At 38.3% G+C, this 27736-nt stretch overlaps 1 protein-coding gene across 1 annotated transcript in view; it reads left to right on the top strand.

Annotated features, from left to right (window-relative positions):
- Positions 1–27736, top strand: part of Adamts19 (ADAM metallopeptidase with thrombospondin type 1 motif 19) — a 318916-nt gene that overhangs the window by 285478 nt on the left and 5702 nt on the right. Inside the window, exons 19-21 of the mRNA XM_008854345.3 lie at positions 7220–7355; positions 11037–11241; positions 13554–13706. Coding sequence (XP_008852567.1) covers positions 7220–7355; positions 11037–11241; positions 13554–13706 — 494 coding nt within the window. The remainder of the gene's footprint in view (positions 1–7219; positions 7356–11036; positions 11242–13553; positions 13707–27736) is intronic.

Genomic DNA, 27736 nt, shown 5'->3' on the forward strand with positions numbered 1-27736 from the left:
ATATTTCTCTTCCCTGTAGTTATGGTCTGATAGAAGTTGCATCAGAGTTAGTTAAATATAGAGAACACATCATTCTTCAATTTGAAAAGAAAAATCATTTAACAGTTTTTTTACAGATCTTAGAAAATGTTTTGTCAATGTCTAAGTACTAAACAATAGAGATTCACCACACATTCTTTAAGGCTCAGAGTCAGAAAGAATAGTAGATATTCTCCAACATGTCTTCTTAGTTTCTAGTCTGAGAAACTGAAAATGCATAAAGAATAATGACTTCCCCCATCACATGCCCGTGTAGGGTGGTCAGGGTTAGAACAGAGGATGCTGATTTGAACGAAGTTTCCTCCACATCATGTTTTCAAGGGTAGCTGAGAGCCTTCATACTGTTTCTATCATGAAATAAACAATGTGCCCTACAGGTTATTTAGTGTTTCTTTGAATACAAAGAAATGGCCCTGCTAAGTAAGAACTTAGATTATGTCCTGATTTTCTTTTTCAGTGGCGGATTTTTATAAAATAGTCCCAGCTACATATGGCTTCTATGTGATTTGTGCTTGTGTAAATCTTCCCTTGAGACTATGTTCCACTGTGTTTAGTCAACAGTTTTCAATTATCTCTATGTTAATAGGGCATGTTCGTTTCAATGCCAAAATAGTTCTGGGCTTTTGGATAGTATTTTCCTTTTCAGTTCATAAAATGCAGGGACAGGATTTCAGGAATGGCATCACTTCTCACTTTGCACTGTTCATATTATGGCCAGAAAAAGCTTGTCAGCTTTCAGCATATTCATGAGTTAAAAGGGTGTTTGTTCAAAGCACAGAACATTGGAAACAGATTCACACAGAAGTTATTTTCAGCAGAAAAGAGAAGTAGTAATAGTGTTATTTTGCTTCACAGGTATGTAAGAGCGAGCAGCACATCACTGGGCAGCATCAAACTTCAGTGTTTGACCTGCTGTTTTCATAATTATGTTATTCAGAATTGTCTAGCTGAATTTTTATTATAATTACCTCAAACTGTTTTACCATGGCAATGCAAGCAAACATTTCAACAATTTAACATTACATAATACAATGTCTGTATTTTTTAATATTTTATTTATTATTTTTGTTTTATGTGTATGCATGTATTGCCTGCATGGTAAGTGCAACTGTATGGTGCAATGCCCGCAGAGGACAGAAGAGGCCATCAGATCCCCTGGAAGTGGAGTTACAGACCATTGTTAGCTGCCATGTGGGTGCTGGTATTTGGACCTGGGTCTTCTGCAAGAACAACCAGTGTTCTTAACTACTGAGCCATCTCTCCAACCCAATGTCTGTAATTTATATATAAATACATATACATATGCATGAATAAGCTCACTAGCATATACTTTTGATCATGGGCTTTATAAAATCTAAGTTAAAGGCATTGAAACTAGTCCATTTATTTTCAAACAGCTAAAAATGTATTTGTGAAATAAATGTTTACTACCTTGGGGCTCTAAAATACCTAAGCGTATTTAAACAAATATTTTAAATTTGGTTTGGCAAATCAGATCATTCCAAAAGTTCTTTTTTAATATTTTTACTTGTTTTTTTTTTTTATTTTGTGTGTGTGAGTGTATTGCCCGCCTGTGTGCAAGTGCACCTGTGCAGTGCATTACCTGTGGAAGTCAGAAGAGGGCATCAGATCCCCTGCAACTGGAGTTATAGATGGTTGTTAGTTGCCGTGTGGGTACTAGGAATTGAACACTGGTCCTCTGCAAGAGCAGTGAGTGCTTTTAACCACTGAGCCATCTCTCCAGTCCCCTACAAAGTTCTTTTTTTATACAAAGGACCTATTTTGAGGGATGTGGGCTTCAGAGGCATTAAAAATGAATCATTCTGAGACATCTAAAGACTGTGGAGTTAGCAGAAACTGTGCCCCTTCAGGGTTTATTTCAGTGAAACTTACTTTAGTTATTAAAAATTAAGTTTATTTATTAAAGAAAGAAATTTTGGAATGGAGTAGAAAGATACAGTAATGTATTATATAAGAAATGAAGAGTTATGCTTTTGCATCCCTGAAAAGATGCAATATGAAGGAAAATAGCAATCAGCATTCCACTGTCCTCACATGAGTCAAAGTCCCTCTAGCTGACCACACTTATACCCCTAGAGTTGCTGCTTTCCTTATCTAAATCCAGGGTATAAGGAGCTAAGCATGCCTTTGGATCCAAACTGGAGACAATCTCAGTATTCAGATGGCTGTGCCTTTAAATATTTTAGAATATGTTAGGCAGAAAATATTTTTAATGGTAAAGTTGGTTTGGAGGTTTTGTGTTTTCTGGGTTTTGTTTATTAAGACAAGATTGCCCTGTAGCCTCTGTGGGCCTGAAACTCACTATATAGACTAAATTGACCCCTATCTCACAGAGATCTGCCTGCCTCTGCCTCCCAAGTGCTGGGATTAAAGGCATGTGCCACCATGTCTGAATGTTTTTCAGTTTTAAAGTTACTATTGTAGGCATGTTCCAAAATATATGCCATTAACCGAAGAAAATGCACTAAAATACAATTACCATTTTTCTGTGCATTATTTTACTCTGTGGTAAAATATAATTTTGTTTTCCATTTTATTAAATATAATAAAACCTTTTTATATTGCCGTAAGCCCTTTACAAACTTGATTTTTAATGGCAACATGATGATTCATGGACTGGGTTTGTCATTAATTAATTACTTCCTATAATTTGTCATTTTGTTTGCAAATGAGTCTTTCATCATTCAGTGAATCTGAGTATTGAGATAAACTTTATCCACTGTTGCTGGATGAAGTAAAGAGCAGTGCTTCCTGCTCTCAGGGAAGTCACTGACAGACCAACAGAGCAGGCAAGAAAGTCTCCAAGCAGAGCCCTCTAGGGAGGTTTAGAAAGCCTTCCACAGTCACTGGGGCTAGTAGGAGTGTTTGTCATCTGAGTGAAAAGTCTGAGGACTGGGAAATAAGAATTGACTTGATCATAAGAATAGGAAGAAAACCATTTCCTGAAGGTCAATGAATGTGACTCTAGTACTTAAGTAAACTCGAACTTGAAAGTTATATGATCTCATTAAAATATTTATATGTGTGGAAATGGCATGAACAGATTGGATTATATGTTGAAGGTTATGAGCAACGTAGAAAAACTACTTACTAAAAAAAATAGAATTAAAAATTCACTTCACTATTAATCTAAAACCCTGAGGGAAAATATTTTATGAAGGTTTAGAAAAATGACCAAGAACACTATATGTCATAATTGTCTAAGCTCATCAATTTTATAGAATGCATACATAAAAAATCAGCTTTTTATATAATTTCCATAATTCACTGTAATTTACATAATTCTATGAGCTCAGGAAAATGACCTTAATCTTAGTCTATTTACTTTTGGTTGTCACACTTATATTTATTGAAAATAAATAAAAATTTGGGGGGAAATTTGTAGTCCTTATAAGCATAATGCTTATTTTTCTTATCACTAAATTTGAAACATGCTAACAGATTTCCACGAGACTGTTGAAATGAGTGTAACCTAAAGGTGACATTAGTTAACTGCCATAAACAAGTACTGTGTGCTGTCAGCACATAGCTTCATAGTGGTGGCAGAAAACAAGTTACTTCACACTGTTGGCTGCCAGGTTCTACAATCTTAGACATCCTGAAGATACAGCTATTAGACGTTAGAATTGAAACTGCCTGTATTGGTTGACAAATAAAAGCACATAAAAGAAAAAATTCAAACAATGACATTTCCATGTGGGTTTTGGTTTTATTTTCATAAGCACAATGTGTCTGTGTTTGAGTAATACAGCTTTCATGATTATGTTCTTTTTAAACAATGAAATAAACAAAATAGGGCTCAACTTCTCCAAACTGCCTAAAGCTTATGACATGAGTTTCGTTGCTTTGTTGTGGAAATGTTTTTGCTCTCTTTATGCATCGTACACTTCGTGCTTTCTTAGAGCACCAGTAAAGCACTACCTAAATTTCTTTTTTGTTTTATTTAGTTTGTTTGGTTTTTGAGACAGGGTCTCCCTCTAGCCCCAGCTAGCCTGGAATTCAGCACGTAGATGAGGCTGGCCTCAATCTCACAGAGATCTGCCTGCCTCTGCTTCCTGAGTGCTGGGATTAAAAGCGTGCAATACCACACTCCGCTAATTTCTTGATATAGTGATACCTAAAAGGTTTTTTAAACAGCTTAATCTGTTCTCGCTGGGTAAACATAACTACCTTAAACTCGTCGTTACCAATATCCAACACCATCACCTTCAAATATAATGTTCACATAAACCACTAGAGATGCACAAACTGAGGTTCTAATTTATTACATACAGAAAATGGGCCCCTAATGCAGTAGCTACAAAAGTAAAACACTTCTGGATAAATCATTTTCACAGTTTCCTTTTAATATTAGGCACTTTTGAGGAACTGAAAAAACATGCAGACGCGTAGTCTGCAAGTACATATATGTTCAGCAAAAAATTTCTAGATTGTCCTCCATGTGATTTACTTAGCAAAGTGCTCTTATTTAAATTAGATTAAAGAACCATATTCTATAAACTAATATTTTACAAAAGTAATATTGATTTTAATAGTGTTTTTAGTATTCGTCATAATAATGTAGAAGTAATTCATGTGCCATCATTATAAAAAAAAATTGCTTGATTAGCTGCTCAATATACTCATACAACAACCCATGTCAGCTCAATTAAACAAGGACCCAAAGGGGAGATGAGAACTGGGTGGCGGGCCAGGACTAGATTGAGAACTACTTGAGACTACTTGCTGCTGGGTGAGAGAGAGTATGACTTACATACGACCACTGGATGGACTGACTAGACAGACGGAAGTGAACGCATTTATACTGAAGGACATTTGTATACAAACCCCTGAATGAATAGGAGTCAGCATGTATGGCAGAGTACATAGGGTTCGGTGGGGGGACAGCAGGAGGCATGGATAGGGAGAGAGAGCCTAGATTTGAATGGGAAATGTATTAATTTTTAAAAGCTCAATAAAAAAGACCCCCCTTGATGCATAAAAGACTTTAAGTAAATTGAAAAGGGAAAACAAACACAAACTTTTCATGGGCCCCATTTTCTCTATGGAGAAAAACAAACCTAAGTTCCTTGTGCTTCTCTAGCAATTTGTGTGCAGATTACTTAAAGTTGATAGGTGTCGAGCACTGCTGTGATCAAGTCCACTGGCACTCTGCACCCTATTGACCTTGCAAAGAATTGCTTGAATGGGTTGCTATATGTTTGCCTGAAGGTTAAAAGATACTTTCTTCTCTGTGGTGGCATCAGGTCTTCTTGCTTCATAAGATGCAAGCTCTGCAAGGTGTTTGAAGTCTGCGAGATCGCTGTTGCCTTCAGCAGTTTGTGCATTAAGTCTTTGGCTAAGGAGGCTGCAATCCAGCCATCTGGACTGCAGTCCAGGCCATGTGCTGTGTGGAGGAAGAACACTCCTAATTCAATTGTTTAGAAAGCACGAGTTTTCTGTAGTTTTTCAGTCCTGAAGGGCACTTTTTAACTTATGGTTGGAGATCACTTCAAGGGCTTTCCTCTGTTGGCACATGGACCCATGTTTCAGAGTGCCAGTGTCTTGGTAGGAGGCATAAGTCCTCCCACTCTTGGAAAAGGGGTGGTTACCTGCCTGCCATTCAGTTGTCTGTGTTGACTCTATTGCATGCCACCGAAAGCCTAAGATTGTTCACAAACAGAATTTTTTCCACATTATCCTCCCTTCATTGAAAATCTAAAACTGATTTGCAATAATCACAGATATAACTGTCATTTAACCTGTATTTATGTGTAGATGTATTACATTTGTGTACTAAAAATTATGGCGGGGTATGCACAGTGTTGATCAAAAGGAAATCAAGGAAAGGTTCTTGATGCCACTTTGGTTATATGGCCACCCCATTTTCTCTTAATCGTTCACTGAAGTCAAAGGAAAAAGTAATTTACAATTAAATAATTTATGCCACCTCCTCCTTTGGTCCTTCCAGATGCCAGCATCACTTTCTGTTAACTGAGTGACAGAGTGACCTCTTTGATGCCGGCTTAGTCTTTGTTGTTTGGCATATCCAGCATGAATGCTCTGACCTTCCTATGTACCATTGCATAGTCATAAAATCAAACTCATGGGCATTTCAACAGTTACCAATAAGATTTGCGATTTCCCCTTAGTCCTTCATGACCCTCGGACTTTAATATTGTTTGTTGCTCTCAAACAGTAAGTTAAACACAGTATTAAACCTTTTACTCATGAGGATTTTACATATAGTTTTACAGAGAAAAATAAATTAGAACATATTTGTTAGACTTTTAAAGTCAATACTAATAGTATTATCAAAGAAGTGTTTTATTGGTCTCTGAGAAAATGAATATAGCATATAAATAAATAGATTTCACCTCCTCTACACAGACTTTTATCTTAGCAGATATAGTAGATAAGTAAGATTTCTGAAATTTGGTGAAATATGGTAAACATTCCATGGCTTCTGTTTGAGAAAAATGATGATGATTTCTAGAATTCTTAGGGGCTTTGGTCAGAAGTACTAAGAGTAGAAGTTTGAGAAACACAATAAGCTTTCTGTCTGTGGCTCTCTGCAGAGGGCTAGTTATATACACAAGAGTGAAAAAATCTGTACACAGAATTGTACCTGTTTACATGCTTTGGGGAATAGTATCCTAATGTTCTATACACACAGTTTTGACCACTTAATGATAAAAGATGGCTGGGTTCTTCCAATAAATCTTCAAATAATATATTAATTTATACTGCCATTATCACTTTGTAACATTTACCTTCAAAGGAAAGATTTTTAAGCCTAGAAATATAGTTTGTCATGCGATTTATATAACGTGTTTTTTTCAGATTTTCTATTTTTAATTTATGTGTGCATGTGTGTGCCTGCATGTAGTAAGTCTATCAGGTGCATGCAGTTCCTGTGGAGTCCAGAAGAGGGCATCAGATCCCCTGGAACTGGAGCTATGGATTGTTGTTAGTTGCCATGTGGATGATAGGAACCCAACCTGGGTCCTCAGCAAGAGCAGTCAGTGCTTCTAGCCATTGAGCCATCTCTTTAAGCCTCTTGTGTCACAATTCATAAATCTCACCATGTTCATTGCTATAACCTAAAATTGGTTTAAAATATCTATGAAAATTATATGCTCTGAACATCTCCCCTTCACTGTTTACTTTTGCTTTGCAGGAGAAAGGAAGACAACAGTATCCTGCTCAAAAATCACGAGCAAGAATGTCAGCATCGTGGACAACAAGAAATGCAAATATCTAAGCAAGCCGGAGCCACAGATTAGGAGGTGCAATGAGCAGCCCTGCCAGACGAGGTGACACTGCTCTGGCCACCACGCGGCTGCTGTCCTTTAACACTTACTCAGAATGCTACTGAGGTCACATTTTCTTCATAGCATTGCAAAGCAGTATGTACCAAAGCATGAACATGGAACCAAACGAGGTGTGAGAAAGTAAGGTTGCAATTTATAGCCAAGGTTTTCTTAGGGTAAAAACAACCCCTCCCCATGTAAGTGGTTAGATGTTAAATTTAAGTAGAAACTATAAATCATCGCTTCAAAAATGTAGTTGTTTGTTTAAATTTAGCTGTTTGCTTCCAAATTATCTGATATGAGATGCTAGAACTTTCCAGAAAGAAATAGATCAAGGCAGGCCTGGCCAGACCCAGGCCCAGCAGAACAGCAGGGGCCTTCAGTCCTTCCATGCCTAGCCAGTTCCTCACTTCTTGCCCCAATGTCTTGAGACAAATGTTCAGTTCCTACTATCTGGCCACCAGATTCCTGACCTGGGTCATAGTTTCTCCAGTGACTACCAGGCAACAAAATAATCAAGATGCTCATGAATAGGAGACAAAATATTAATGTTGAGCAGATGCAAGTAGGGAAACAATAGAAAAGGCCAGCCTCAGGAACTGAAGGTAAAGTCGACAAGGAAGTAGGCCTGCATGTGGCTCTGGAGCAGACTAGTGACATGGGTCCTTAGCCTGCCTTCCATCCTAGGACCTGAAAGTCCAACTGCTTTCTCCTAGAAATGAGTGTTGAGCTTAGGTAAGACTTGGCTCTAGCATCAAAAGTCCTAAACCTCTTTAGTGATGATATGACAAAAAGTGAAAAAAATGTTTACCTTATCTGAAACTCCGGAACTTGTGGAGGCTCAGGTGCACTGAAAAGTCAGAGTTCATCTCCCCCCTCATAACAGCTTACACAATAGAATTATGGTGGGTTTAGACACTCTACAGCTCAGGCATGCAAAGAATGTATAGCCCTGTGCAAATGATCTTCCTCACAACTCTTTACTATAGTGAAGAAGAGTGGTGAGTACATGGGAGGAACAAAATTGCCAGTTACCCAAAGTTCACTCTTCTATTTAAATGATCTCTTTATACATTAGTGTCATCTGGGTTAAATGTTCAGTGTCTGGTTTGGCCTCCAATTCTTTGCTCCCAATTTCTACCTTGTTGTAAAATGAAGTTATCAAGCCCTGCAGATTGGGTTCATTCCATGTTGTGGAAACTTAAGCTATTTAGAAAAATATTTTATTCCTTTATAATGTTGAGATTTCAGTCTTGCTTTTCAATAGATTCAATGCTTTTAAATTATTGAAGGCAGATTCTTAATTTTCTTTTTCTTCTGCACTGAGACTCCTAATGCACATGTGGATATATGCTTCTGAAAGAATACAAGAATGATTTGAAAATAATTTGCAAAAGAGAGTATATTAATATAAAATCCACAGCAGTAGCTGAGTAGGCTAGCATGTGAGGTCTTTGTCAGCAGGCAGATCCTGATCCTGAATCCTTTCTACTCAGCACTAGACAGACACACAAGTAGACCCACTGACCTTTATCATGTCAGAAAAGAATCTGGATTCTTACAGTCACCACAGTTACGGAGATTTCATTTTCTATTTTCATATCCCTTTTAATAGTTATTAAAATGCTAAATTATTTCATGAAATAGTCATACCTTCAAAACACCATTTTATTATATATGCAGTATAATCTTGGTATTTTGTTGAAAGGACTAGCTTTTACTGATGCATCAGGAACTTTGAATGAGCTTAAATTTAAGGATGAGAGTATATTGCTCACTTCCTGGCTTGGTCCATGAAGGAGTAAAGTGTACTGTGTTTACTGCTCATTTGATGCCTTCATCCATGGTAAGAAAATGCCTTAATAGTAACTTGTTCAAAGGAATAGTTTTAAAAAGTAAGTTCAGTTCTGAGTCAGAAATTTTTGCAGCAAGAGATTAGAAGTGTTTTCTGTGGTTGTTGTTATTAACAATTGTTATTGTCCTCCATGGGAAAGGGAGGCTGTATATGTGAACACAAAGAAACAGTATCACTGAGGTTAGACAGCATGTTGAACAGAGGAAAGAGCACGGGCAGTCACTAAGAGCTGTCACAGAAAACTTTCCTAAGACCTGCTGGCAGAGTGCATTCTCTCCTCCTTGTCTTCAGCTTCTCCATCTTGCTTGAAGAAAATAGTTCAAATTTCTACTCAGATCATGTTTGCTACTCTTCCTGTTGCCACGATGAAAAACCCTGAAAAAGAAGCAACTTAAGGGGCCCAGTGAGGTTGGCACTTCCCGTCAAAACTGACTATATGAGTTCAATCCCTGCAACCCACGATGGAGGGAGAGAATTGACCCCTGTAAGCTGCCCCATGACCTCTACATGAATGGCATGGCATTTAGTATCATATACTATACCCCCTTTCTGTGGCCCACTCTTTGCAGTTTCAATTACTCATAGTTAACTGCAATCAGAGAAAGTTAAGTGGAATATTCTAGCTATTCTTACCTTTTGCGTGCATGTGTGTTCCCTGTGGTGTATGGAGGTCAGAGGAAAGCCCACAGGGGTCAGTTCTCTCCTTCTGTCATGTGGGTCCTAGGGATGGAACTCAGATTATCAGGCCTGATGGCAGGCTTGCTGAGCCATCTTGTCAACCCTGGAAAATTCTATAGATAATAATCCGTAAGTTGTAAACTTCTGCTGTTCACATAATGCAATTAAAGCCTCAGGATGTAAATCATCCTTTGGCCTCCTGCTTCCAAGCCACCACTGTTAACTTTCTAATCATTTAGGAGTCATCTCGGCTATCAGATGGACTGTCCCGGGGTCGCAGCAGTTCTATTGGTGTGGCGATTGCAGGGTAGCTTTGTGATGACCCACAGTGCTTTGCTCCTTCTCCTCACTTCACATCATCATGTAGCATGTTGCTACTTCATTCATGAGAGCAAGGGTGACTACAGTATGGGGGAAGAGACCCTCACTCTCCAGCATAGGCCTTGGTTCCTTCCGGAAATGAAACTTGATTGTTGTTTAATGTCCATAGGGCACATCTCAAGTCATCAGACATGGTGGTCGCATAGGCACACACTGCTACCCTGATTACTATATGGAATAAAAAAAACTCTTCATCTGTTAAAATATGTGCATGTTGGCTGAGCGATTGATTAGTAAACTGAAAAAAATTTATTTAAGACCTGAGGACCACTAAAATGAGATTACGTTGATAAATTCATGCCTGTGATCATATCAGAGTTAGGCAGTTGCTTGGAGAAGCTTGTGTTGCCCTCTCGGGATAGTATACTTCCGTGTCTGGGAAGTCGCTGAAGCCCCGTATGCCTCTACTTTCCTTTGCTCTGCAATAGTTGTGGTTCCTCAGTAGGCCTTTCCTGGACATTTAAAATGCAAAGAATAGGAATAATTCCAAGCCAAGCAATTCTATGCCCAAAGCTATTCTATGATGAGCAGGAATTAGCAGGCAGAACACTAGGATCAGCGTTGCACACGCACTTTAGATTTGAACAAGAACAAGACGCTGAGGTAAGAATTATGGAACATTCAAAGCAATGGAAAACAGTATTTGGGAGATAATTAGGATTTGCATAAAATCAACAAATTGCTATAACTCTGTTGAGTCTAAAAGTGCGCAGTATGTGGTAGGTAGACATCTTTTTGTTTACTTCCTATGACCTTTGCTGTCCTTTCAGGTGGATGATGACAGAATGGACGGCCTGTTCACGAACGTGCGGGAAAGGAGTGCAGAGCAGGCAGGTGGCCTGCACCCAGCAACTGAACAACGGAACCTTAGTCAGAGCCTGGGAGAGAGACTGCTTGGGGCCCAAGCCTGCTGCTGCCCAGCGCTGTGAGGGCCAGGACTGCATGACGGTGTGGGAGGCAGGAGTGTGGTCCGAGGTGCAGCAAACGCCACAGCCTTCCCTTCTCCTTCTCTGACCCTTAGTTTGTACAAAACTGTGTTGTGTCGTGACCCGGATTGTTTTACTGAACAGTTTATGTGTAGTACCGTCTGTTAGTTTTATTCGTAAGAAAGGGAATACAGTCAGTTTTGAGAATCTGGAAATGCAGATTTATATTCTATAAATATAATGTAACCCAAAGCACAGTTCAAATACATTCAGGAATTCTCATTATTTTTACGTGTAAATATTGCTCTTACTCCTGAGGGGCGCATGTTAAAGTGCATATTTGACTCCTTTCATGAACTTTTAAAAGCTAAAGAAGGAAAATTAACATTTTGCAATCATTTTATGTGCAAAGAATGAGATTTTACTTCATATCTAAGCTATTGCTTATATATAAGCGCCAGTGTGAGAAAATAATTTCACTGTTTTATAATGAAGATAATATAATTCAGAAGAATTCGTTTACTCAAAAATCTACATAAGTAGTAGAGCTGCAACTTAGGGCGGGGCTCAGTACAGCACACACTTCATGGCTTGTCCTGTGCCGCACACAGGTGCATCCCATGAGAATCCACAGTGATACATTGTCCATTACCATTATGCGTATCCTTTTATAATTACGTATGCCACTTATTACATATATTCACTGAAGTCTTTGAAGCATTTTACTATGTAAGTGCATGGTTACACACAAAAACACTAACATACATATGTAAAGACCACTCCATGTAGACACAACAAAATCATTCATCTATATAACTTCAGAGTATTATATATGGTTTAAAGTGATAAATAGGGACTATCCTCTTAAATGACTAGCTACTCTTTTAAAAGTAAGCATGAAGAGTCTTAGATAATTTGTTTTCTAACTGTTCTCTATCTCAACCTAACAAAAAGCACATCAGTAAAATGCCCAATTTGCTTTTGGAGTTTGTGCATTTATTTTCATTCATAATGTGAATTTTTGAAAATTAATGTTATATCAGATTTTGCACCCAGTTGAATCAGTTCATCTAGAGAAAAAGTGTGGATCAAGGACTCTTTCTATTGCAAAATGTAGAACTATAAAATTTTAAAATACCAAATCACAGTGCATAGTCCGCTTTAATGCTCAAATGGTTTGAGACAATTGTGATTTTGTAGAATATTTACTAAATCCAAATGCCAGCTCTCAGAGCTAGAGAGATGGATTAGTAGTTAAGAGTGCTGACTGTTCTTGCAGAGGACCTGGGTTCAGTTCCCAAATAGTGACTAACAACTGCCCATGACTCCAGTTCCAGATCTGAGTTCCATGGACATTGCCTGCACAGCTGTAGTAACATACATACAGGGAAAACACACACATAAAATTAAATAGATTAAATTTTTTCAGTGTCCTTGTTTCAATGCTCATGTTTCTGGAACTCAGGTGCTATTAAATGTATAAATGTGAGTAGGCCCTGAGCACGGCTTCTACCTCACTACCTCATTGCTCTGAGCAATGATGTGGGGTCAGGACAGTTACTGTGATGAAATCATTGCTAAAAGTGTACCATGCCTCTTTGGAACTCTTTCAGATGTGAATATAAATTATACATTCACATTTTACCATATAAGTTTCATTCCAACCACTTCTCTGCCCATACCCCAGTTGGTGTCCATGTCTGCAGTCATTAGTGCCTGCCTTTGGAAGACAGAGATGCTGTGTGTATGTTTGTACATATGACAGTGTTTAATGCCTGTCTCATCATCTCCAGTGAAACATCAATTATTTGTGAAATTAGCTCAACTGCTTTTAAACCAAATTATATTTTAAACCCATAAGACCATCTAAAGTAATTATTTCTAGGAGTATTTTGTCTATATAAAAATTAATTTTATTTTCTCTAGTAATTTATCTAGTTTATTTTCATGAAATGTTCATAAGAAATGGCATTCCTTGAGAAAATGACATTTTCACCAATATTTCTTAAAGCAGAAGAGTGACTCAACAAAAACAAGGTGAAGTTACAGCACATAATTGTACATGCAGTATCACTTATATTTTGATCATGGTATGTTATTTGTTTCAAATCATCCTAATGTTCTATTATTTTCTATGTATGGGGCAATGTTCCTGAAAGCATTTGCCTCCAACACTGTTTCAGCACCAACTGGCCTGATACAGGCACCATCCTTAAACTTAACTCTTATTCTTTTAACTGACTTGTATGTGCATGAAGCCTTTATGAGAGATGATAGAAACCATTACTGAACCTGCCTTAATCTGTAGTCAGTATCTCTTAATCACCAACTCTATCCAAACCCTCTAATATTATCTTTCAGTGCTCAGTCAAGTGTGGCAAAGGTGTACGTCATCGGACTGTGCGGTGTACTAACCCAAGAAAGAAATGTGTCCTCTCCACCAGACCCAGGGAGGCTGAGGACTGTGAAGATTATTCAAAGTGCTACGTGTGGCGAATGGGTGACTGGTCTAAGGTGAGAATCACTGTGTGGAGTTGAGGCATAGAGAGCAAAGATAACATCAAAGGAGGTACAGTGCTCCATGCCCAAATTTAACTCCTATCTGCCACGACCTCCAAGGAGCTACTTGAAAGACTGAGATAAAATAAAGTATTTAATGTGGCACTTGACACAGGAAGCTCAAAATTAGCTAATATTTTTTATTGCTAATATTTGTTGCTATAGTTTTTTCTGAAAAGATGTTCAGTAGTACTTATATAATAGAATGCTGTCAGGTAGGTTAGCTCGAAATATGAGTAAAGGAGTTACCAGCCGTATTAGCCACTTTTCTGTTGCTGTGGTAGAACCCTAACCTAGAGAAGGAAGAGTTTATTTAGTTTCTTTAGGTTCCAAAGGGCCAAGAGTCCATCATGGAAGGGAGGCATGGCAGCAGAGGTGACTGGATTGGAAGCTAAGCTGTCACATTTTCAAGCAGGCACAGGAAGTAAGAGAGCGACTCAAGATCCAGCAAGGTTTAAGAACTCTCTAATCCCGCTGCCCAGTGACATGCTTCCTCCAGCATAGCCACACCTTCTAAGATATCCCAAAACAGTGCCACCAACTGGGATAATATGCTCAAATACTTGGAGTCTATGGGGGGCATTTTCATTCAATGAAACAGAAGCCTAAAAAAGGGAGCTCACATCTTGATAGGTGTAGTGCTCCCCCATCCATGTTCTGAGTTGTGTGTAACAGAAATGGAAATGACCAGAATACTTATTTTTTATTTTATTTTATTTGAGTGAAACAAACTTGGCACATAGGTATTAACAGAATTGTAGAGGAACCTATAAGAATAGGACATGTCCTAAACTGGGCACAGGCTTGTCAAGAAAGGGGCAGGAATCAAAACTTTTGAAATCCTTTGGTCAACTTCAGTGAACAGAGTTCATTAAGCAGTGTGCAGTATGTTATTTCACAGTAACAGTATTGTTTTCCCAAAGTTTTTTATGTAAGTGGAACACATAAACGTTTGGACTACAGAAAACATCTAATATATTCCCTTTGGAAAATATTTAAAAGTATATTTTAAGATAAAATTCTGGTCACATCTAGATGAAACAGCTCTAAAGAACTAGTTGGCCAAGGTGTAACATAATACTAACATAACCCCACATTCAGCTGGGGGACTGTGCTCCTTATGGAACCCTGCAATCCTGAAGTTAGACAAGGCATAAACCTTCTCTCCTTTGTTGATAAATGGAAAGTGACTGCCTCTGAGGCACAGTAAGGAGTGTGGAATCTTCCAGAAATAACCTGAAGAACATTCTAAGAAATGTCTATTCAGCAAATACAAAGATTGTGATTATCCAGCTTGCTTCGTGTTGTCCCATATGAAATTCTGTACATTTTAAATCTAATCCCTTTTTTTGTTGGGGAGGAGGGACTGTGTGGAGTGTGGGTGTGGATGTAGGGGTTTATGTATAAGAGTGTGTGTGTGCATTTGTGTGTGTGTGTGTGTGTGTGTGTGTGTGTTAATGGCTTCCCCTCCTAACAATAGATTTCACATTAAAATTTCATTTTAGTTCTCAGGAAACTGTACTGACTTCACTATTTTCAACATTCCAAATTCACTTTGAGACTGAGATGCATTTTTAAATAAATATGCAACATAATACAACTTTTAACTGATTCACTCTTCAGAGTGAGCAACTTCCAGGCATCAGTGAATTCCAAACTACCCACAACTAATTTCTATTGTGTTCAGGATTTTTTTAATCACTTTTTAAAAATTATTTATTTAACCACATTATTAGAAGAAGCATTTCATTACAGTAGCATTGACATATTCAAAAACAAGTTCCAGAGCTAAGATGCATCTCTTTCAAAATTGGCTGTAAATTTTTTAGTTTACAGTTGAATTATTACAGTTATACAATATTGTACTCAGTATAAACCCTATAAGACATAAAAATTGAGTGAGGTTTTAACCTTTAAAAAAGATCTCCATTTCATTATTAAAATACAGTTTCATACAGAAAAATTCATTTTTAATGCAATTAACACTTAGATGTTTGCACATGCATATGTAATCTTTATATATCTGATTGTTACTAGTCACAGCCGGTTACTTTCAGAATTCCTTGGCATCTGAGCATGGATATAATGTCATCAGGTAGATTTCAATGGTAATGTTTTTCACATCTACTAATTATTAAGGAGCAAATTTTTATGCTTTGAAGAATTTTTTTTTAATTTTGTAAGGACATGAAATAAGGAAGCACATTGGTTGACATCCAAAAAATTTGGGACACAGTGCCAGGACTGTTTTGCATAAATGAGTACAATGATTAAACCAGTACATGGGAAATGGACAAAAGTATTTTTATATAATAGAATAATGTCTTTGAAGGTTCAGGGTATGGTGAGGATGTAGGGAAAACAACAGCTAATGCTGACAGGTATGAACACTTCTTGGTCCTACTCCATTTAATTTCTCTCTCTCTCTCTCTCTCTCTCTCTCTCTCTCCCCATGCATATGTGCTCTCTCTCTCTTTCTCTCTCCCTGTGTATATGTGTTCTCCCTCCCCCTGTGTATATGTGTGTGCGTGTGTGGGGGCTAGAAATTGATGCTCCATATCTTTTCTCTGTCGCTTTCTGCCTTATTTTTGAGGCAGGCTCTCATGCTGAACCTGATGCTTACCATTTCAGCCAGATGGTTGGCTACTCCCAGGCTCTGCCTAGCTCTACCCTTCTAGAGCTGTGATTACAGACACATGTAGCCATGCCTGATCTTTTACATGGATACTGAGGATCCAAACTCGGGTCCTCATGCTTGCTTGGCAAATGCTTTACCACTAAGTCATCTCTTTAAACTCAACGCTTATTTCTTTCAGCTAGTGAAGTTCTAGATGTTATTTTTTTAATTTTTTCCCATTTATTTATGTGTATTTTGTTACTAAATATGAAACTCGGGGCTTCATGCATGCTAAACAAGTGTTCTCATGCCTACGTGAATTCCCATCCCTGTATGTTTTCTTTAGATGAGGCAATTCTAGTCTAAAAATGTTTGGATACCATTATTTTTTAAAAAAAGAAAAAGGAAAAAAAGAAGGAAAGATAGAACTATGGAACTGGAGAGATGGCCCTGCGGTTAAGAGCACTGCCTGCTCTTGCGGGGGACCTGGGTTTGGTTCCAGCCCCCACATGGCGGCTAACACCTTGGTTAGTAAACTGTGCCTACTTTGTAGCCTCTGGTTATATCTTAAGCAAAAATTAATGCGGAGATCATAAAGAACATTGATTTTGGTTTTTATGCTAGATTTGAAAAAAAAATGTTTTTCAATTTTACCATAATTATACATGTAATTCTTAAATACTCTTGTAGTGGGTAACTTCTATATAAGTTTGCTGGGTGCTTTCCTACAGTGCAGCTAGAACATAGCTTTTGTGGGGTGGGGAAGAGGGTGGCTCCAATAAGTGCTGGTTTCTATTCAAGGTCTTTTAGCTTTTGTTAGCCTATTTTTTTCCTTATTACTTATTTGTCTTCAACTCTCCCTCCCCTCCTCCCCCTCCCTCCCCCTCTCCCCTCTCCCCTCTCTTCATATAATTATGTTTTCTCTTTTTCCTTAAAGACATTGTATTTTTCCTTCTGGAGGTCTCGGCATCACAAATTCAAATAGCAGTGTGCACAAATTAAAACCAGTGGCTCCATGTGCATTTTATTGATTTCGCTCCTTTTCTACTTCTAAGATATCACTTTCATGTTAAAATGAAGAACATCCCCAAATAATTCCAGACAAAAGGAACAATGCTGAGACTATTACATTTCAGTGATTAAAGTATTCCTGGATGGAGAAAATACAGAGCTCTTATTCTTATCAGCTGTGTCTCTGGATCAGAAATAGCAACAAGATGTGTGCGGTTGGTGCTGAACGTCTGTGCTCCTCTGAGGGCAATTAATCTGTCAACTTAACTCACATTCTACTCAGCATTTTAAACTGTCAATACATCTAAGTGGACCTAATATTAAACCTTGGTTTGCCTTTGGTCAGGAATATTTAATTTACTGCCCATAAAGTCTAGCAATGGAAAACTAGTCTTCTCCTGGTAGTACAGACATCTATGAGCTGAATCAGCAAAAAGAAGCCACATGTCCTCAGGTCTCCCACTGCCTGGGAATCACGTCTGTGAACCTAGAGACTTCTAGCATTTACATTTGGGGCAATTTTGTGTGAATAGTAGAATAATTACTCTTGGTTTAAGAGGGAGGGGGAAAAAACAACAGAGCCCAGGCTGGCAGTGTAGCTGAGTGGTGGAAGGTTTGCCTAGCGTACACAAGGCCCTAGGTTCAAATCCTAATACCACAAGAAAAAAAAAGATGTGAATACAAAAAAAAAAAAACTGTTATAAATTGTTCCCTCTGATTTCTAACTGGATATAGGGCCATGGACATAGCTTATGTTTATTTCACTGATGCTACAGAATTTTCAAAACTAGGACACACAGTGCTTTGCCCTTGGTCTGGCTTGGGTTAACTGTTGACACAATTGTGTGTCACACTCTGACTGTGTCTGATGTAGATGTGGCCTGAAGATCTTTCCAGGGAGAGTAGAACAGAACCCACATGTTCTGTGGTGACATAAATCTGCATTCACTCATTTAAGCTGTCCTAAGTAAGGAACAGTGAATTGAAAAATAACATCTTTCCTCGTGTTTAATGAAATGGCATATTCTCTGCCTTTATTCGAACTTCTACAACTTCTGGTTTGCATTACTGGAGGCAGAAGAGCAAATACAAATATTTTATCTACCTGTTATAATTTTGTCCTTTTAAAACTTTAATGGACTTAGCTCTTCCATGCACTATTAACAACTTATTGAACCAAATTGATTATTCGTGGTTTATCCTTATATTTAATTAATTCATATTCTAAAATTCAGGCTTATCCAGTACTGTAAAGTTCTAGAAAGTGGACACATCAAATTATGACATTTTAAATCAGCATTTTCATTATAGCTTATGAGTCTTTTTGAAATAATGTATTCCTGCATACTCCTGGAAGCGCAGCCAGTTGTTATGGACAAGTTGCTTGCACATCAAGTTGAGAATATCTTTGTGTAGATATAAAGTGTGGAGAGCAATGAGTCATGTCAAGGTACCCTGTGAAAGAAAACCACCATCATTTAGGCATGCTCAAATGAACAGTGGAGAAATTAATCTGAAAATTAAGATGATCCCTAAAAGACAAGTAAATCCATCAGTCTATCTAACCACATACTTTCTGATTATAAAATAACACTTAAATGGGTGAGTTCTACTTATTTGGTCACCCTGCTTGTGAAGATTTCAAAGATTTAAGCACTATGAATCTCAAAATTGTGTCTTAATTTTTTTTATATTCTCTGGGAACAATATTTTGGCTGAAAACAATATAATACCTTGCCTACTTTGTAATTTATTTTTGTAAAACGTCTTCATGCATTTGGATTATTTCTACTAAAAACTATTTTCTTAATATATATATATTAAAATCTACTTGATATAGCTCTAATAGTATAGATTACAAAACAATAAATATCTCTATTCCTAAATACTTCATTCTCTATTTAAAAGAAGCCCAAGACCCAGCAAGATAATTCAGCGAGTAAAGATACTTGATGCCTGTCAAGCCCGAAGGCCAGAATTTAATCCCCGGGACCCAAATTGTGGAAGAATGACTCCCACAACTGTCCTCTGACCTCCACACACTCACTGTGCCACATGCATGCCCCCCACTTGCACACATACACACTAAATTAATAAATGAATGCTAATTAAATAATCAAACATTTCTGCATATATACTGAGTCCATTTACTAGTGCTCATGTGTACCTGTGTTTAGGGCTGCCCACTTGTTTTTTATCCTGCTTACAAGTATAATGATAGAAAAAATAATCGTTTATCAATTGTATAATTATAAATAATTACATAAAACAATAAAATTGAACATGGATCCCATAAACAAATACCAGAGAATCATATTGACAAGTGTTGTACCAAGAATGATGCAGTTTTTTTATACTTTATTATTTTTATTTTATGTGTACGCGTGTATTGCCTGCATTGTAGGTAAGTGTACCATGTCATGCAATGCCCATGGAGGACAGAAGAGGATGTTGGATCCCCTGGAACTGGAGTTATGGACAGTTGTTAGCTGACATATGGGTGTTAGGATTCAAACCCGGGTCGTCTGCAAAAACAACCAGTGTTCTTAACCACTGAGCCGTCTCTCCAGCCTCGATGCACAACTTAGTGCACTTAAAGCATTTGAATATTGCCCGGCTTTCTTTAGGACACCAAAAATTTGGCAACAACCTATACATCCATTAACTAGTTGTATAAATGATGCCGTAAGGACTATGGTCAGCGGTACAGTGCTTTTCCATAATCCAGAAGACCTTGGGTTCAATCCCAAGTAACACAAAGGAAAAAAGGATGAGCTACTCAAGTCATGATATATGGAGTGGACTACTGCTGCTTTTCAAAGTTATTTATAGGTAAATGTGTGATGATGAAAAGGTTTTCTGAGGATTACTATTAAATAAATGCACAAATGTTAGAAAGTGTCAGCGAAGGAGGTATACATGTCCATCTGTATCTAGTAAAGTTTTTCTGGAATGATGGTCAAAGAACATTTTTTCATGTTGGTTGGAAGAAGTTGCTTTACTTCTGTGCCATATCTATATGTTACTTTTAATTTTGTACACTTAACAGTTTATGAGATTTTTTTAATCCTACTTTTTTTTTTTTTTTTTTTTTTTTTTTCCCTAACTGCCTAGCCAATTCCTACCTCCTATTCTTATCATACCATCCTCTGAAAAGGTTACTATGTAGACCAGGCTGGCCTCGTACTCACAAAGATCCGCCTGCCTCTGCCTCCCAAGTGCTGGGATTAAAGGCCTGCGCCACCATGCCTGGCTTAATCCTACATTTTAAATCCTTAAAACTTTTCAGTCCAAAAAAGGTTAAGAACAATTGATGCCATAGATTTAAGGAAATGTTCTGAGATTGCTGTAGAATTTCTAAGGGAGAGTGAAGAATTTACGCCATTTTGCCAAGCTAAACTGAACAAAACTAGGCTCAGTTTTCTGTAGAGCAAGGTGTTACATGTAACAAATGATTCCTGTGTTAGTTTCCAGCCAGAGAATTTTGTGTGAATATGAGACAGGAGACCTTGGAGGATTAAGTGCAAGGAGGAAGAATATGATTTCTTTTGGGCAGTTTCATGAGCTAATAAAAAGCTAAATACTGATGTGGATAGATCAGAGGAGAGGTTTGGGATAAAATATAAATTTTGGACTCTTCGGCATCTAAACGATGTCTTAACTTTCAAAGCATAAGTGCAGCTGGGGAGGGAGGGAGGCTTAGGAGACCTGCAGTCTGGAAACTCCCACCTGTAGAGGTCGCTGGTTACAGGAACTGCCAGCCAAGGGAACTGGGGAAGTGCCTGAGGAACAGGGGGAACAGCGCGAGCATCAAGGCAAGAACGGATGTGCAAGGAAGCCAAGCGTGCTGCGGACCGAATTATGTGTCTCTTGCCTTCCTTTTCAGCTCAAACTTCACCTGCTCTAGGAGCTCACTTCCAGTTTTCTTTTTCTGGAAGAATGTGAATCTCATCTCCTGAGCTGTCCTGCCTAGAGGCCGTCTGTGGTTCTTGTTATTTTCCCACACAGAGGTAGCCTGGTCTCTGTTGCTGTTACTCCCAGGATAGTGCAGTCCCTACTCTATTTTGTTTCCAGGGCTAGTCACGCTGTCCTTAGGTCCAAACTACCCTTCAGATCCATCTGTCCACAGAAGATGGCTTCATTGTTCCTTTCTGCAGCCTCTATATTTCCGGAGAACCCCCAGTGACCTTACTGTCCACTCCCAAATAGTCTCGTTCAGTGCTTCTCCTGTTCGGACCTAACTGACCTATTCAGAATTGTCTTCTCAGTCTCAATTTCATTAGCCAGAGTTTCCACTAAGTTCTGGCCTGAGCAAGTTTCACTTTGGTGTCTACACAGGCTTCGTCTACAACATTTTTCTTGCAGACATCCAAGCCTCCAGGGAGCAGCTCAAGCGCCTAATTTCTCACAGGCTTTTCTAAGAACTGAAGCTCCGGAACTCTTGGCCCTTGACTGCACTATTGTTCTCAGTTAATTACTTATTGTCTTACACTGCTGCTGTTTCCTTTGGAATATGTAAACTCCTCTCCCCTTCTCACAACTCTCTCAGCAAACAGAATGGGGCACTATAGAAAAGATATGTTGATTGAATAAATGACCCACAGTTTTTACCAGGTAAGCAAAAACACTTCAAGCATTATATGTCTTTCAATGATTTATGATTTTTTTTCTGTCTCTAATTCTATAACAACTGTATTTCATATTGTGCATATGTATGTGCATATATGTATTTGTATATATGTGAGTATACTTGTGTGTGTTATTTGTTTTATACATTTATTTTTTAATACAAGGTATCATTATATAGCTCAGTCTAGACTACAAATCACTGTATAGCCTCTGGTCACCTCAAACTTAATGATGTTCATGCCTCAGCTTTCTGAGTTTTAGGATAGTTAATATGTATTAGGACAAGTAATAATATTCTTTTCAAGAAACTTAAACTAATGCAATTTTATATAGCTGTATAACTCACTTCATTTTTTCCTATAAAGTAACCGAAACTACTTAAAATGCAGTTTTAAAGTAAACCCATCTTTATTTAAGTATCCTGATAGTTGAGTCAGTAAAGATTCTTGAGGTTGAGATGGGGGTTACACTGGAGTATGCATTGGATGGTGCTCTTGGGAGCTTCCTGTCTCCTCCTCTCAATGCAGGGGTTACAGGCACCATGCAGCCATGCCTGGCTTTTTAAGTGGTTGCTAAGAATTCGGACTCAGGTCTTCATGCTTGCAGAAGAAATGCTTTTGCCTACTGAGGAATCTCTCCAGCCTCGTTCAGGTTGAGTTTTTTGTGTTTTTTTTTGTTTTTTTGTTTTTGTTTTTTTTTTTTTTTTTTTTTTTTTTTTTTTTGCTTAGGTTTTTTAACTAAAATTTTTTTGTTTATTGATTATTTTATGTGTATGAATGTTTTTGCCTATATATCTATAAGAGCACACATATGACATCTATGGAGGCCAGAAGAGGGCACCAGATCCCCTAGAACTGGGAGTTACAGATAGTTGTTAGCTGACATGTGGGTGCTGGGAACAAAATCTGGGTCCTGTGCAAGAGCAGTCAATGCTCTTAAATGCTGAGCCATCTCTCCAGTTTCCTGGTTTTTGTTTTGCTTTGTTTTGTTTTGTTTTAAAAAGTGAGCTTGTGAGTTTTAAGAATAGCAAACTTTTTTGGTATCATCTTTGTATGTGGACACATTTAATTTTAGTATTGTACACTTTTAACATTTAAAACTGAGCATCATCTTCTTTCCAGAGAAAATTAAAAAAAAATAAATAAACAAAATTACAACAGAGAATGTCAAATTCAAATAAAATTCTACAGATTCTGCTGATTTTCCCTTTGAGTGGCAGGGCTCAGGACACCATTAGGATAGAAATTCATTTTAAAAGTAATATGTTAAATGGCAAGGATGTCAGGCTGGAATACCTTAAAGAGCTATATGTTGCTATCTGTGCTGTTTTCAAGGCTTTGTTTATTAAAGTAATATAAAATTACTTTAAAATTTTCAAATCGTACATTGCTCCTTCTTACATGACCACAGAAGAACGTGGTCCACGTTTAACAAAAATCTGTTGAACTAGACCTTGAAAGTACCTCATTTCAAAAGGAAATTGGATGAGTGTCATTGCACGAGTTCTCTATGTGGGGAGATATATCCCTGGAATTATGGTGATGAAACAGAATTATCTAGATATAGGTCTTGTGTTGCTGTTTTAACCTGTGTAAGACCCATGGATTCTGGGCTATGATCTGGCAAAATTACCAATGTACCTGAGGCTTATGTCAGTTAGTTGCTTTGTAATGTGTTCTTATTTTCTTCTACTGCTGTGTTGATCAGTGTATTCTTGATTTAATTTTTGCGGTGGCAGCCCTTTCACATCCTAGTCAAGTCTCTTAAATCACTCTTAAGCAATTTATTCAATCTTGCCACATACATTTTCATGATTTGCTATAACTGTGCATAAACATTTGAATTAAAGGTCCCATAATAGTAAAATATTAGGAAAAGGGTAAGGAAGCGGGAGGGGAGAGAGAGAGAGAGAGAGAGAGAGAGAGAGAGAGAGAGAGAGCCTCAAGTGTCTGATCTCTAGTAATGGATTCATTTCCAAATACATGTGTTAAATAAGGCCAGCAAGCTGTTGTAAAAAGACACCAAAACACTGACCAAAATAAGCAGCACATCTTAAACAAACCCAGCTTTTGTTCTTAAGTATGCTTGTTTCACCCTCACTTTACTGAAAAGCTGAAAGATGGAACTGCCAAGCATGGACATAAAGGACTAGGAATGCTGCTCTAATAATTTCCAGGGAAGTTGCCGTCCAGCCCCCCCTCCCCTCCGCCAGGTTCCCTCTGTCTACCCCCCATCTCCTCCCCACTGCGAATGCCACTTCACTCTTGTTAAACCACTTTGGAATATCTCATTTATTCCCAAAGACAAATTTCCTGAGACGGTGCTGCTAACCTTGTTATGGATTGGCACTCACCATTACAGATTACATCATGTTCTCTAACGTTGTCTATTATATTGGTGGATGAAAATTTTTGAGGCCTGCCAGTGATAATTTTTCCTTAATTTAGGAATTCCTATTTCTTATGAAGGCCAGCTGGGAATGAGTGAAGGTCTGCAGAGCTTTGCTTAGTGCTTGGCCTGGAGAGCACACTTTCTCTCCAAAATATATATCTTTGGCACAGTCTAGTAGTAAGGAATCTTGGGTAATCTCTGTACTGGCCAAGTGTAAGAAATATGATTTTTTAACTCTTAAATACGCTAAAGGATTATTCCATTTTTAAGAAATTTAAAAATAGTCCAAAGTTACCTCCGTTTTCTTTTAATCTAATAAAATATCCCTGTCACTTTCCCCAATATATCTTCCTTCCAGCTTTAAGTCCTTTTTTATAACCTACTGAGTCCAGTCAGTGCTGCCCATATATGCATGGCTGCGGGGTTATCCACTGCAGCATGGCCAACCTGCCACTGTCACTCTTTGAAGAAATGTGACTGTCCCTCCATTCCAGCCATTAACTACCAGTAGCTCCTCAGTTAGGGATGGCTTTGGAAGCTGCTCATGCCTCCATGCTTGAAGTTCTAACTGCCTTGATCTTGGGCACATGGCCACAGTTGCTATGAGTTCATGTGTGCAACAGCCATGTCATGCCCTGAAGACAGCATTTCACAGCATGCTTCCTCATCCTCTGGCTCTTACATTCTTTCTGCCCCCTCTTCTGGGATATTCCTGGGCTTTGAGGGAAGGATGAGACAGATGTCCTATCTATGACTCAGCACTCGCTGTCATTTCTCAGAATTATGAAAAGTCATGAGTCTCTATATTAGGTACTAATCACTGCAACGAAAATCTTTTCAGTTCAATGTTAAGAGCAGCACAAATATACAGGTATAAACATAAATATGTAAAAGGCAGTTTGACAGCATAACCGTTTAATAAAACCTCAAAATGTTCCCCCTTGGGTCTGTTTCCCCTAACCATGGGGCTTTGATCATGTTTACACTATCAGACATGAATCCCCTCCTGTGGAGCAAGCTTCAAATTCAGTCAAGAGAGCAGTTGGTTACTTGCATAAACAGGCTTGCCACTCTTGAACCAGTGAAAACATCTGACCTGGTAGGTCAGAACTGTAGGATGCACAGTTTACTACTGGGTCAGATCATTGACATCTTCTCTCCCCCAGCAGCTGCACAGCACCTGCCAGCACTATGAAAGCTGGCCAGCAGGAAGACTTCGCTCGTCAGTTGAGGTTGAATTCCCTGTGTCTTACATCCAAAGTGTCTTCAGCAGTAGGGTCTGACCATCTAGTTGTGGTGTGAAACCAAAAACAATGGCAATAGCCTGTGTTGATTTGGGTCCTCTGTGGCCGTTCTGACCAGTAACTCATAGGAGGGGTCCCATGCCTGGTACCGAGATTTTGGTTGGTAACCTGTGTCTTCTAGGAGCAGCATTTTTCGTTCATCTGGGGCAACTCTGTTCAAATTTCTTCTGCTTCCTGTTACTGTTTTTATATTCTTAATTGTCTTACAAACTAGTGGCTTTTCATAATGCTTCTTCATACATGCTTATTTTTGATTAACCCACACTGTTCCCTCCTTTCCCTCAGCCTCTTATCTCTTTCCCTGCTTAAAACTTCAGATCTGGCATTTCACCCCCCCCCTCCTGCCCCAGGTTCTTTCCCCTCAGACATCCTCTACTATCCTCTCTTAGACTTTCTGCTTGGGTTGTAAGACTATAGGTTCCTATGTGACTTCTTCATGCACCCTTCCTTTTTGTTTAACCCTGCCCCTGCCCCCCATTTCCGCATCTCCATCTCTCCTACTTGAACCCTTCTACCCCAAGGACCCCCTTCCTTTGATTTCATTTCACCTATATTCTACCACCCCTCCTTAAGTGTATCCTCCAAATGACCCATTTCTGATTTCCTGGCTTCCACATGTACTTTGGGTTAATCACACAGAAGTGTTTAGCTAAACCCACATAGGAGAGAAAGTTTGCAGTGTTTGTCTTTTGGGGCCTAGGTGACCTCACTCACTATAATTTTTCCCAGTTCCACCCATTTCCCTGAAAATTTCATAATTTTATTTTTCTATACAGCTGAGTAATATTTCATTGTATGAATGCACCACATTTTCATTATCCATTCATCAGTCGACGGATGTCTAGGTTGAGTCCATTTCTTAGCTATTGTGAATAGAGCAGCAATGAACATGGATATTCAAGTATCTCTCTTGTAAGATATAAAGTGCTGTGACTATATATCCAGGAGTGGTCAATTCTATTCCTAGTTCTTTGAGAAGCCTTCAGACTGATTTTCACAGTGGCTACACTAGTTCTCCCTCTCACCAACAGTGTATAAAGGTACCCCTTTCCCCATGTCCACTCCAACATTTGTTATCATTTGTATCCCTGATAATGGACATTCTGACTGGATTGAGAGAGAATCTTAGAATAGATGAATCTGTACTTCCTTGTTATCTAAGGATGCTGGACTTTCTTTTATAAATGTTTATTTGTGTTTCTTCTGAGAATTTTCTGTTCAGTTCCATACCCCATTTTTAAATTAGATTTTCTTGATGTTTGCTTTGTTGAGCTCCTTGTACATTATTGATGCTATTCTCTCTCATGTGTAGTTGGAGAAGACTTTCCCTTTTCTGTGTGCTGTCTCCTTCCCTTGCCCATTTCCTTTGCTATTTGTGAGCTTCTCCGTTGTATCGCGTTCCACTTGTCAGCTGCTAGTCTTTCCTGTGCTATTGGAGCCCTCCTCAGAAGCCTTTCCTGTGCTTGTATTGGAATGTACCGCCCACTTTTTTCCTCCAGCAGTTTCAGGATATCAGGTTTTAAGCTGAGGTCATTGATCCATTTGCAGTTGAGTTTTGTGCAGAGTGAGAGGTGAGGATCTAATTTCATTTTCCTGCATGTCAACATCAGGTTTCCCAGCACCATTTGTTAAAAATGCCACCTTTTCTCCCATGTTTATTTTTGGTATCTTTGTCAAAGATCAGGTATCTATAGTCAAATGAAGTTATATCCAGACCCTTGTTCTATTCCAATGTTGTGTCTGTTTTTGTCCCATTACCATGCTGTTTTTATTACTATGGCTCTGTAGTATAATTTAAATATCAGGTATGATGATACCACCCACAGTATTCTTTCTGTCCTGGATTGCTTTGGATCCCTGGGCTTTTCTGCCTCTATATAGCATTCATGAAGATCATTTATTTAAATATTTCAGTGGGAATTAATAAATAAACTTAGTCATTTCTATTTTATGTAAAATAGTATGGCAAGTAAATAATTCTTCTAAAAGCACAATCTTATTCCTTCTACATGTAATTTTTATATTTTAAAATA

The sequence above is a fragment of the Nannospalax galili genome, unplaced genomic scaffold (genome assembly GCF_000622305.1).
Source record: "Nannospalax galili isolate Female #2095 unplaced genomic scaffold, S.galili_v1.0 scaffold427, whole genome shotgun sequence".
Lineage (NCBI taxonomy): Eukaryota > Metazoa > Chordata > Mammalia > Rodentia > Spalacidae > Nannospalax > Nannospalax galili.